This window comes from Podarcis liolepis (assembly GCF_965112155.1).
Source record: "Podarcis liolepis genome assembly, chromosome: 5".
NCBI classification, from domain to species: Eukaryota; Metazoa; Chordata; class Lepidosauria; order Squamata; family Lacertidae; genus Podarcis; species Podarcis liolepis.
In genome coordinates, this window is record NC_139556.1 from 63,290,013 (window position 1) to 63,302,590 (window position 12,578).

Consider the following 12,578-nt stretch of genomic DNA (forward strand, 5'->3'; position numbering starts at 1 on the left):
TGGAAAAAATTCTGGCGTTCTAAATATATTAGAGTCTGATTTAGCATATTTCTACAGTACAGTGGTACCTCGGGATGCTAACGGGATCCGTTCCAGAGCTCTGTTCGCATCCCAAACAGAACGCAAGGCACATGCGTGGGTCACGTTTCGCTGCTTCCATGCATGCGCATGACGTCATTTTGAGCATCTGCGCATGCACGAGCGGCGAAATTCGGAAGTAACACACTCCGTTACTTCCGGGTTGTCGCGGAGTGCAACTTGAACGCACTCAACCCGAAGCACATTCAACTCGAGGTATGACTGTACATGGTATAATAATTTTGTTAAATACCCATTCATATATTTAGTAAGCATAACTAAAAAGAAATTCTGATTTTATGTGCTATATAAATATATCAAAAAAATAAATTTTCCAAAGACATTGTAACTGAAAATGCACAGTCTTATTTGAAATTTATATTTAAACAAATCCAAAACTTTAGTTGGAAATTATTTTTACTGTAACAGTTATAAATATTCTCCCAAATGGAAACTCTGTAGTACAGTGGAACTGTTCGACTTCCAAAACATTTGAAAACCGAAAATCAAGTTATGGTCAGCAAAATTCATTGAAAAAATGGATAAACGTGCCTTGGAAGCCTGCAACGAAAACATTCACTTGTCGATGTTCAGGTTCTGAATTGTTCGTCAATGAAGTCGTTTGAGAACCGAGATTCCACTGTATATACCATATTTACTTTAATGTGCCACCGAATCTAATGTACACCTCAATTTTCAGAACCTTGAAACCAAAAAGTATTTGCTGGCGAATGTAAATGCGCTATTGAATCTAATCCACACTTTAATTTTCGCAATGTTATTTGGCAAAAAAAGTGAGCGTTAAATTTGAGTAAATATTCAAATTATATAAGGTACTTGCTTATATTGATTACAATTTGGCGAAAAATTAAGGCACAGGAAACTTCTACTAATTTTAACTTACTTTAAAAAAATTACATCATCTTCATACAGTGGTACCTCGGGTTAAGTACTTAATTCATTCCAGAGGCTGTACTTAACCTGAAACTGTTCTTAACCTGAAGCACCACTTTAGCTAATGGTGCCTCCTGTTGCTGCCGTGCCGCCAGAGCATGATTTCTGTTCTCATCCTGAAGCAAAGTTCTTAACCCAAGGTAATATTTCTGGGTAACCTGAAGCGTATGTAACCTGAGGTACCACTGTATTTGACTCTTAGAGCTAGTCATCTGAAAAAGTTAATTCAAACTTTGAAACTGCCCAATTTTCCTATATCAGACATTGCTTGAAATAGAAAAATCTCTTTAGGATTTTTTCCATTACACACAATTTTATGTGGGAACTTTGGTGGTAGAGAAGGAAAAATAAGTAGCAGTAACCTGAGTAGTGAAAGAGAAGATCACTAGTCACCTCTGCTTAATTCTTTGTAAGACTGTTCAGATGAATGTGATTGGTTGGTCTGCACTTAATGCAGGTAATCTTATGTAAGGCAGTTCAACAATCATTTCTGTACTGAGTTTGTAGGCTGTAGAAAGCCAGTTCTAATACTAGTGTTACATAGCTTCCAGCTTCATTGAGATGTTAAGTCTGTGTGAGCAGCTTGTACACATCCCTTTGGATACTCTACCACCAAAAATGAATGAAAATAATAATAATTTGTTATTTTATAAAAAGTAAATGATGTATATAAAGCAAATACATAGGCAAACTGGTTTTTTTTTGGGGGGGGGACAAAAAATTCATATTTTTTTTTACAAAAAAGCCTTTTTTATACTTGTGTGTTGGCACTTTCAGCTTGCAAATGCAACAGTGTTGTGCAGCAGAAAATTTGCCACTACTACATTTTCCATTGACAAAGACTTGTATAAAAAAGTATTGTTGGAAAAAGAGAAATAAATCCATAGCATAATGAATAAATGAATAATTTTTGTCAAGAAACTGTCCCTAGGAAGTATGTATGTGGTTGGTCTGGGTGACGTATTGATACATCACCCAGGAGTTTGAGGGCCAGAGTGTGATGGTGCCTTCACCCGGTGGTATATCAGAGGTGAAACCACCACTGCTCCTGAGGTTTCACTGGCAATGTACCATTGGGTGAAGGTGGCATTACGCTCTGGCCCTCAAACCGAGGGAGGAAGCCACAAGGTACCTTGGCACGCCAGACATTGGTGGTAGAGGGAGTCCCTCCACTGCCAGAATGCGGAGGAACAAGCTCCATCATGACTTAGAATGTCATCTGAACCAAGGCTTATGCTTAAGCTGTCTTTGGAGTAACCACAAACTGTAACCTCCTGGTGTGGTATTTATGCAACATATCTACAGTGTACAACACTATAAGGCAGTGGTGGCCAAACTTGGCCCTCTAGCTGTTTTTGGACTACAACTCCCATCATCCCTAGCTAACAGGACCAGTGGTCAGGGATGATGGGAACTGTAGTCCCAAAACAGCTGGAGGGCCAAGTTTGGCTACCACTGCTATAAGGAGTTTCCTGTGCTCCTAACACAGTACACTTTTTATCATTTAGAAACTGAACAAACTAAATGAAATCTCAGCTTATAAAGGACATCATAATATTTATAGGAAGATAGTACTGCTGGTACTTAGTGTTTATCATTTATATAAAACTTTTATTGTTATAAGGTACTCTGTAATCTCTATTGACACATTCACAACAGCTCTGAGCAGGACACTTGTTTCTTTGCTACAGATTGGAAACTTGGAAACATTATCTTCCATGACCAAGGTGAAGCTTGAACCCAGACAAGGCCTATGGTATACCCACTGGCTTCTTAATCCATGTTAGCTATATTTTAGCCTCTTGCAAGTAGCCTCTTGCAGGTCTTTTACATGACATCAAAGTTGTTGAAATTTGACATCTGGATTTTCAAGCAGAAATACAGCAGATGACTAATTTGGAAGTTAAGCATTTTAACACAGTTGTATTGCAACAGATGGTTAAATGGTTTCATATACATTATAACTGCAAAATTATTTCACTCTAGCCTGTTTCTTGAATCTTGTAAATTCTGTAATTATAAGCTCTTTAGAACAAAGATGGGAAATAGTACTTGTATGTACTAAATAACTGGAATCATCATTTTTATAGTTTGGTTGCAAAAGTAGTCTAGTCCCTTTTGTTTAGAAATGGCTTGCCATTGGTATTATTGGGGTGACCCAGAAGTTTGGTTTTCTTACTTATTTCTTCTTACCAATTTTCTTTCAAACATACACCTTACATTTGCTCCCTGAAGGTAAAATAAAAGTGGCTGTCACAAAATATTCCAGAGAAATGCCATTTTGATTTTGTTGGTGGTTCTAAAGGGGGTGTCATTGTCCCCATGTGGCCTTTATATATACAGAATGGGCAGCATGGATACATTCCTATGAGAGAGGGGGAAAGTTAAGTGTGTCCTGAAAACCTTTACCAGCAGCTGCTTTACTTACCGGGCTGTAAGGGAAGGGGAAGGAGCTGAACTTGTATGTACGAGTCACTAGATGCAGCCATTATAGGATTCAAGGACGCTGGCCAGGCAGTTGTAGCTGGCTCCTTCCTCCTCAGTCCTCTTCCAGATATAGTGTGTCATAGGATCTAATACCATCATTTGCTACCTCTCTGTCTTCCAAGAGGCATTACAGTGGTACCTCGGGTTACAGACGCTTCAGGTCACAGACTCTGCTAACCCAGAAATATTACCTCGGGTTAAGAACTTGGCTTCAGGATGAGAACAGAAATCGCGTGGAGGCAGCGAGAGGCCCCATTAGCTATAGTGGTACCTCAGGTTAAGAACAGTTTCAGGTTAAGAACGGACCTCCAGAACGAATTAAGTTCTTAACCCTTAACACTGACAACTGTATCAGAGTACGAGGACATGTTCCAGCCATGCAACAACACTTAGATGTGATACGGCGCCAGTGAGGCGGGTGGCCTTGGGAGAGCTCAAAGGCCAGAGAGAGAGGACAAAGAGCTGCATTTGGCTCTGAAGCCTGAGGTTTCCCACAACTGGGCTAGATAACGTCCTGTATTTTCTTAGGGGAAAGATAAAAGGCCAGATTGATGAAACCATTTTTCATATGTATTTTTACTGATTTAAATTTGTATTCCAATTCTTCACTGAAGTCCTTGAAGTGGCTTATAACATCCACAATTCTGTTAAAAGCCTTACAGTGTAATAAGCATAAAAAAGAAGTTAATCCAAGAGAAGTAAGTGTGAGTGGGGGAGAAAAGACATTAGAAAACAGAAATATAGAATACCGAGAAATATAGAATATCGAGCAGAATGAAAACGTTTTTGTTTAAAAATAAAAAATCCTGCCACACATAGAATATGTTAATTTGGAAGAGAGCTGCAGAAGGGACTGCTTTGAGCTGTTCAGAAGTAGGCGTATAATGGGACCTTTGCCTGCAGCCTCATCCCCTGAGTTCTCTCTTACAGTGCAGCTAGTGCTGCTGTGATGGGGAAGGTGACATCATAGCTGAACCCAGGAGCTTTTAGTGATGGTGTATTTGCCTGCCTGCCTCCAACAGAACCATTTTAAATTAGAAAAAATAACCTTAATTTAACACTGACAATTGTTTAACAAACAAGAAATGAGCTTTCACTCTACAAGTGGAGTGTAAGAAAATTCATACGTTGTCCTTCTCAAAAATCAGAGTCAATACTTGCCTTTGGTTGTAGTTAAATACTTATTTAATATAGTATTACTAGCTTGTGCATTGCCACCTACAAGGTAATTACTGTGTTACTTTGCTTCTGTGGTGTGTGAGATCAGTTACTAATAGTTTTAATTGACTCACAAGGGAGTACAAACCTATTTTGGGAAGCCCTATCCTGTTTTCAGTATTGCATTGTACATTAGTTGTACAATAGGAGGCCCTATTGATTGTTCCACCACTCTCAGAAGCTGGTGGGTAAGAGTGGGAGAGGACATTATCTATAGCAACCCCTAAGTTGTGGAACTCCCTCCTTGCATGGATGTGTCTGGCATCTTCCTTATATAGCATTTGGCAAATGCTGAAGACACACCTCTTTACCCTGACTTTGGATAGCTGATATGTATATTTTTAGGTCCCACCTTATTTCTGTGATTGTAAGTTGTTTTAACTGTTTTTACTATTGTGTTTTCGTTGTTGTAATGGCTCTGGGGCCTAAGGTGAAGGGTGGATGATAATGATGATGATGGATGAAATATTTTTTCATAAGTTTTAAATTCCCTGTTAATGATGGGCTAATGTTGCACATGTTTAAAAGCTGCCTTGTTTATGTGAGAAATTCTAGTACTATTCAGATTTCTTATATCTTGGCATTCCTAGTTGAAACCTTCATTTTTAATTGTTTATTTTAGATCTTCCAAAGCAAAAGACACCATGGCTACAGAGATTGGATCACCGCCGCGGTTTTTCCATATGCCAAGGTTTCAACACCAGGCCCCTCGACAACTGTTCTATAAGAGACCTGATTTTGCTCAGCAACAGGCAATGCAGCAGCTCACTTTTGATGGAAAACGTATGAGAAAAGCTGTGAACCGAAAAACTATAGACTATAATCCTTCTGTAATCAAGTATTTGGAGGTATGTTCAGAACCTGTTGTACCTGCAATTGTTACAAAATGTTTTAGCTTAAAAGACAAAAGAAGCAAATAATTATTAAGCATGAATTTCTAGTTAGTAGAGATTTTGCCAAATAGCTTAATAGATTTTGAAAAATAGCTTAAAATGCTGAGAGTAGCTATGGAAAAGGAGGGATTCTGTTCCCAAGTCTGAACCATTTCTCACTATGTACTTAAAAATTTCACACCAAAAATGCCCTAGAAAGAGGAAAAAAATTATACTTCTTATCAGCCCTCAGGAGACTAATAGAAACACCAGTTCATCTTTCATATCAGGTATGTGAAACCTAGGGAAACAGCAACACTTAGAACTGTTGTTTACTTTTCCTGCCAGTGAGAGGTTACTTTCCTGCCCTCACTAATGAATGTTTAAGACTCAAGCACTAAGCTTTAACTGTGGTCTGATCTCTTTAGAGCACAGGTGTCTTAACCTGTGGGCCTTCAGATGTGGCCAGACAACAGCTTCCATCATCATTGACCATGGTGGTTGGCCTTGGGAGTTGGAATCCAACATATACCGTATTTTACGCTCTATAGGACGCACCGGACCATAGGAGGGGGAGAACAGGATTTTTTTTCCTTGTTCTCCCCCTCTAAAACAAGGTGCATTCAAGGTGCATTCACCGAAATCCTCCGGAGCACAGCGGGAGTTCCTGCTGAGCTCTGGAAGCTTCAGGCGGCTACCTTGGAAGCCTATAGAGCGAGAGGGGTCGGTGCACACTGACCCCTCACGCTCTCCAGGCTTCAGTGAAGGCAACCCGAAGCCTCTGGAGTGCGGCAGGAGTTCCCTCTGGGCTCCGGAGGCTTCAGGTTCCTTTCAACCTGCTCTTTGGGGCTGGCGGGGGGAAGCGCTGCTTTCCCCCACCACCAGCCGCAAAGAGCAGGTCGGGGAACAGCGCAAAGGCTGCGCGCAGCCTTGCCGCTGCCCCCTGAGCTTGTGGGGCTGGCGGGGGGAAGCGCTGCTTTCCCCCACCGCCATCCTCAAAGACCCCTGAAGCCTTTAGAGCACAGCGCAAGTTTCCGCTGCACTCCAAAGGCTTCAGGCTTCGGGGACAGCCTTTGGAGCCTCCGCAGGGCAGCGGGGTGCAGGCACCCCGCTGCCCTGCGGAGGCTTTGCGCAGCCATCCCCAAGCTAGAACAGCGAGTCTTGCTGTTCTGGCTTCAGGGACAGCCTTTCTAGCCTCTGCAGGGCAGCAGGGTGAAGGCAGCACCCCGCTGCCCTGGAGAGGCTTTGCGCAGCTAACCCCTAGCTAGAAGAGTGAGACGGAGCGCTCCGCAGTGCTCCGTCTCCCTGTTCTGGCTTTGGGCTTAGCCGTGCAGCCTGCATTCGCTCTAGAGGACGCACACACATTTCCCCATAATTTTTGGAGGGGGAAAAGTGCGCCCTATAGAGCGAAAAATACAGTATATAGTGTGTCACAGGTTAGCTACTCCTACCCCAGAACAGAAGTGGATTTAGAGGAGCATGACCAGTTTGCCCACATTGGGCACCAAGCCGACAGGGCACCACAGGAGGTGCTGCAACAATGACAAACAATGGAACACTAGAAGTGGGGGCGCCAAATTTTGGTGTCTCACAGAGCGCTACTGAATTTTTAAAGCCCAAAGTCCTCTATTGCCTGGAGAGTGTTTCCCATTCTGAGTGCGATGTGGGATTTTGTTTATCTTGTGGCCTGATTCGAACTGGTGCACTTTGGTAGCAAATTTGAAGAGGAAGGGATTTTTTTTTTTACTTTGGGACATTGAGTTCAAGTTCTTGAACTGATTTGCACTGATTTGAAGAAGGAAATTGCCTGCTCCTTCTAGAAAATGAAACACGCTGCATTCCTTTTCCAAAAATAGTACTACACTGCAGGCACCAATAGGCAAACATTGTTTCTCATTTGGTACAAGCTAGCTAGCAGGTTTTAACCAATAGTATTAATGAAAATGTTTTTTCATCTTTCCAGAACAGAGTATGGCAAAGAGACCAACGGGATATGCGGGCAATTCAGCCTGATGGAGGGTATTATAATGATGTAAGTACACATGTTTATTTATCCCCTGGACAGTAAAACATTTTTCTTCTTCCTGAAAGATTGAAAAATTGGTTTAAGCTGTAATTCTCTATTTAAGTGTGGGAGAAGTGAATAACAACATTAATTGTACTATAGAAACTTGATTTTACAAGTGGATTTGAAAGAAGATGAATTCATTTAGTCACATTCTAGTATGATGATCCTGCTAAAGCTCTAGACATGGATTCAAAGATCCTATTCTGTGAGCAGAAGGCACTTTGGCTCTGTGTGTATGTGTGAGAGAGGACTGCATGGGAGGACTGCATCCATGGTTTTTATCAAAGCAGATGTGCCTTCTGTTCTCATGGTGGGATTTCTGCATCCAAGCCATATTGTAATATAATTCTGAAGAATGATGTTAGGTATGCTTTTGTAGTGTCTCCACAAAATTGAGATTCTTTGGTTTACTCATTCAAGAACATAAGCTTGCAAACAATTTTCTAAAAGTCTGTTTCCACATATTAAGTACCAAGAATAACTTTTAACATTTTTTTCCTCTCTTTTAGCTGGTCCCTCCTATAGGAATGTTGAACAATCCTATGAATGCTGTAACAACAAAATTTGTTAGGACATCTACCAATAAAGTAAAATGTCCAGTATTTGTTGTTAGGGTAAGTATAGCGTTACACTCCATGGCACAGTGATAAATTGCTAAGAATATAGCAAGCCAGTAGTAGCTGTTTTATGGATTTTTTTAGTTCTGTTTTTGTTTTAATCAGTGGTGTAATTCTGTTGTTGTCTTTGCTGTGTTCTGCATTGTAGACAGGGTGATTTATAAATACAATAGATACTACTACTACTACTACTACTACTACTACTGCTAATATTAATAATAACAACTTTTCAGAATGGATATCTTTGTATGGGACACAGTGATAGTGCAAAGTATTTTTGTCAGAAATGGACAGATTATTCATCCAGTAGTATTCAGGCACTGGAAGCAGGGCATGGGGCAACAAATAAATACCAGAATGTGGGGTGGAGGGGTGTACAGACAGTGTGTAAGTGAACCCAATGCAGACAGAGCTGCAGAATACAACTGTGCAGACATGTTGTCTGTCCTTGCGATAGACTCTGCTGTAGTGTCAGGGCAACAATTTGTGTTGTAATACATCTTAATTCTTGTCTTCCAGTGGACTCCAGAAGGGAGGCGCTTAGTTACTGGGGCTTCTAGTGGAGAGTTCACCTTATGGAATGGGCTTACTTTCAACTTTGAAACAATATTACAGGTAAATCACTATCAAAGCTGTCTTGATTAGTACTTCTTTCAGTAATCTGCTTTCTTGCCACTGTAAACAGATGGAGAGTCAGTACCGTTTTGAGCTTTATGCTTCTTGCCTTTGGCTATTGAGATTTTGATTGATTAATTTAAATCTTAGCATTTTTGTCATTCTCTGATATGAGAGACATTTCTGTTCCATTGGTAATAAAAAAATCAAATTTGTAGACAAAATACTGACTCATTACTACGTAATACTTACTATAACACTGCTGAAGCTTTGATAACAGTCCTCACAAAATGAATGTATGGATCTATATATAAGGCATTTTCATTCTTATATCTACCTAAATTGAAATTAGAAAAAATCATTTAAAAAGAAAAGTGAAGGTGCATGATATTATTTGAGTATGCTCACTAGAGGTCTTCCTTTATTTTTGACTTTGTAGGCTCATGACAGTCCAGTGAGAGCTATGACTTGGTCACATAATGACATGTGGATGTTGACAGCAGACCATGGGGGATATGTGAAATATTGGCAGTCCAACATGAACAACGTCAAGATGTTCCAGGCACATAAGGAGGCGATTAGAGAGGCCAGGTTTATACACAATATACCATTTTCTGTAGTTCCTATTTCCATGATTAGACTGTTCTCTAAGTGTATTCTGGGTGCAGATATGCATGGGTATTGTCAGATTCTGGGAAATGTTTTGCGCCACATAAACGTATTTTCTTTTGTTTCCACAATTTCACTGATTTGCTGGCATATCTCTGAAATAGTGTTGTCCCGGTATCTGCCTCTGCAATATGTTAGAGATGTGTTTGTCTGCTGCATTTTGCACTGGTATTGGTTACTTTTTATATATGATCACAATGTGTATCAGTTACTCTCTTTTTATGCTCACTTGTGTACGATGACAATTTCATTCCAAATAAAGAATTCAGTATTTAATAATATAATTGAATAAAATATAATCCAGAAATAAAGCAGCTGCATAGTTCTCACAACATAAAAGAGCTAAATAAAGTGAAGAACTGCTTGGCTTGGTGAGTCCAAGATTTACAGTAGCATGTAGGACCCACACCAATTTCCACATCCAGGTCATGATTAATATTGAATGGGTTACTCAAGTTTGGAATCTAAAGCTGACAAGGCAACTTTAGGACATCTACCTGGTTCAGTGTCAAGTGTTCCAATTGTGCAAATGTATGCTCAGTATAACAAGTGAACTGAGATTTCCTTGCTGAGATGCATGTGAAGAATGCTTACAGTCTTTAGCAAATGATGCAAGTGGAAGAAATCTTACTCATTTATAGTGTGTCTGAAGAGGAGCTGAAGAAGAAACTAGCCCTACCTCAAAAGTTTTGGTGCTGTCCATTGGAGAAGAAGATTCATTACCACAGAAGCACTTTCTGCTGAATTTATCATTTTTCCTTTTGATTCAGAATTTTCTGGCAAAGTTTAACAAGATGTGACCTCATAGGTGTATGCTATTGTATCTGTGAAGTGGATTTCTCCAAACAAAAAGTTTATCTCACATATAAAACGTTCCAGCAATTTCAGGGGGAATGACTGTTTGAATAATCTCAACAAGAGCATTACTTGATTCTTCACTGCATCACAAAGGATGTGGCTCCCCATCTGTAACTGATGATGGTCCAACCAAATGCCTAACATAGCTCAATAAGAAACAGATGCCTGGCTCTGCACAATGTACAACAAGCTTTTCAAGTTCTGAAGCATATTCTATGACTCTAATGTTTCACTGGAGTGGCAAATCTCTTCTCAGTAACTTTTTCTGCATATATAGGCCATATGATATGTTTTTATTCTTGTTTTTAGTAATCAAATACACCCCCTTGTATTTTGAAATGTTATCTGTGGATGAAGAAATAAGCTTAGTATTAACACTCTTGGGATTGCCTATTTCCATCCTTCTTTCAAAAGCATGGAATGCATGCTTTGGTCAGTTTCACATTTTATACAGATGATGCAGAGAATTGCAAATCTATTCAACTGTGGGTGGAACAGTGCAAAGCGTAAGTTCCCCTTTGGTTGGGGAACAAAATGCAGGAAAAAGTGCTTTTGCTGCATCAAAGTACAAAGCTGAGCTCTCAGTTATGCAAACGGACTCAATTATGTCAACGGATTGAAGTATATTTTTCCAGGCACAATATGTTCCAATTTCTCCATCAGTATATTAACACTTTAGCTAAATTTTGCCCTGTCTGAGAAGTTTAGATATGTTAAATGCTGACTTCTTTCCCCTGCTGTGTGTCTTCATGTAACAGTTTCTCACCCACGGATAATAAATTTGCTACATGCTCTGATGACGGCACTGTTAGAATCTGGGACTTTCTACGTTGCCATGAGGAGAGAATTCTTCGAGGTATGTGTACCAGAAAGTACTGATTGAGATATATGAATAGAGGGAAATTATTTGTAGTTGCCTGCATAAGGACTATACAAAAACTTCCAATTCCAGCACCCCATCCTTAATAATTCAATCAGTTGTATCACAAGGTACAACCTATTGGTTACAGTTTATGATCTGTTTAAATTGCTTTAACATTGGAGCATTGTGTACTATGATTATTCCCTACTCCCAGGACTGTTGAAACATCTGTGTAGGAAAGCAAGCTGAATGCCCAGTTTCATGTGCCCATTTCTGTATATAAAAACTGTAATGAGTTATACCAGAAACACTTTCTCAAGAAGAAGGGGTATTTCCCCTCAAAAACGTAACTTGTTGATGCTATCCATTTTCATGTGCCTGTATCAGACTATGCCACCTTATGGAAAGTGCAGCTTTTCATCAAGTAAATGCCATATAAGCACAGCATCCTTGGAATCCCCTAACTTCCCACATGGTGTGGACACGACAAAGTTTTAGGGAATGAATTACTGTTTCTAATTAATAGCATAAAGTTAGGTAAAATACATCTTTTACTGAGAAGAAATAAAGTTGTCAACATATTCATAGACTTACTTATTTGACAAGATTTATATACTGCTTAATTAATAAAAAACCTCTTAAATGGTTTACATTACAAGGATCTGAAATATATACTAGACAGCGAAGAGCAGGGATTGTAGCAACACTGCTTTCATTTTCATTATATCACATGGTATTTTAGTATTCATTCATTTTGTAGGAAAGTTTACCTAGTAATTTTTTTAGCTTTGTAGCCGGACTTGATGTCAATACAGAAAATAAATAGCAAACATTCAGAGACTATTACACTTTAGGAAGTAAAGAGTTTGTGGTTTGGTTTTGTGTTTGACTCTTGATGCATTATTACCTAATAGTTTAACTCTGAAGAAATCTTGAACTCTAAACTTTTATTTTGGGCTTCAATAACGTTCTCCTGTATTACTTTAGGAAATAGAAATCATTCATGAGAAACATTTCTTCAGAATTATATCTGAAACAGCCCCCCTCCAGTTTCTTAAGTTTTCATAATTGTCAGATAATATACACACACAGGATACAATCCAGACATTGAGCTCTGTCTCCCTTTTTGTAGGCCATGCATATACTACCTCCGTTTGAAATACAAAAGTGGAAGCAAAAGAAATAAACATGCTAAATTTACAGTGTGGCCAAACACTACTTTTGTTCTTAAAAACTTTGGGGCAGTAGACAGAGAAGCATATGCAGATGTACTTTCTTCC

At 39.4% G+C, this 12,578-nt stretch overlaps 1 protein-coding gene across 2 annotated transcripts in view; it reads left to right on the forward strand.

Annotated features, from left to right (window-relative positions):
• The window catches only part of WDR33 (WD repeat domain 33), a 55,562-nt gene that overhangs the window by 6,542 nt on the left and 36,442 nt on the right, over positions 1–12,578 (forward strand). For both annotated transcript variants that reach the window (XM_083505562.1, XM_083505561.1), the window contains exons 2-7: positions 5,360–5,585; positions 7,573–7,641; positions 8,187–8,291; positions 8,814–8,909; positions 9,349–9,500; positions 11,195–11,292. In XM_083505562.1, coding sequence (XP_083361688.1) covers positions 5,382–5,585; positions 7,573–7,641; positions 8,187–8,291; positions 8,814–8,909; positions 9,349–9,500; positions 11,195–11,292 — 724 coding nt within the window. In that variant the 5' untranslated portion in view covers positions 5,360–5,381. The remainder of the gene's footprint in view (positions 1–5,359; positions 5,586–7,572; positions 7,642–8,186; positions 8,292–8,813; positions 8,910–9,348; positions 9,501–11,194; positions 11,293–12,578) is intronic.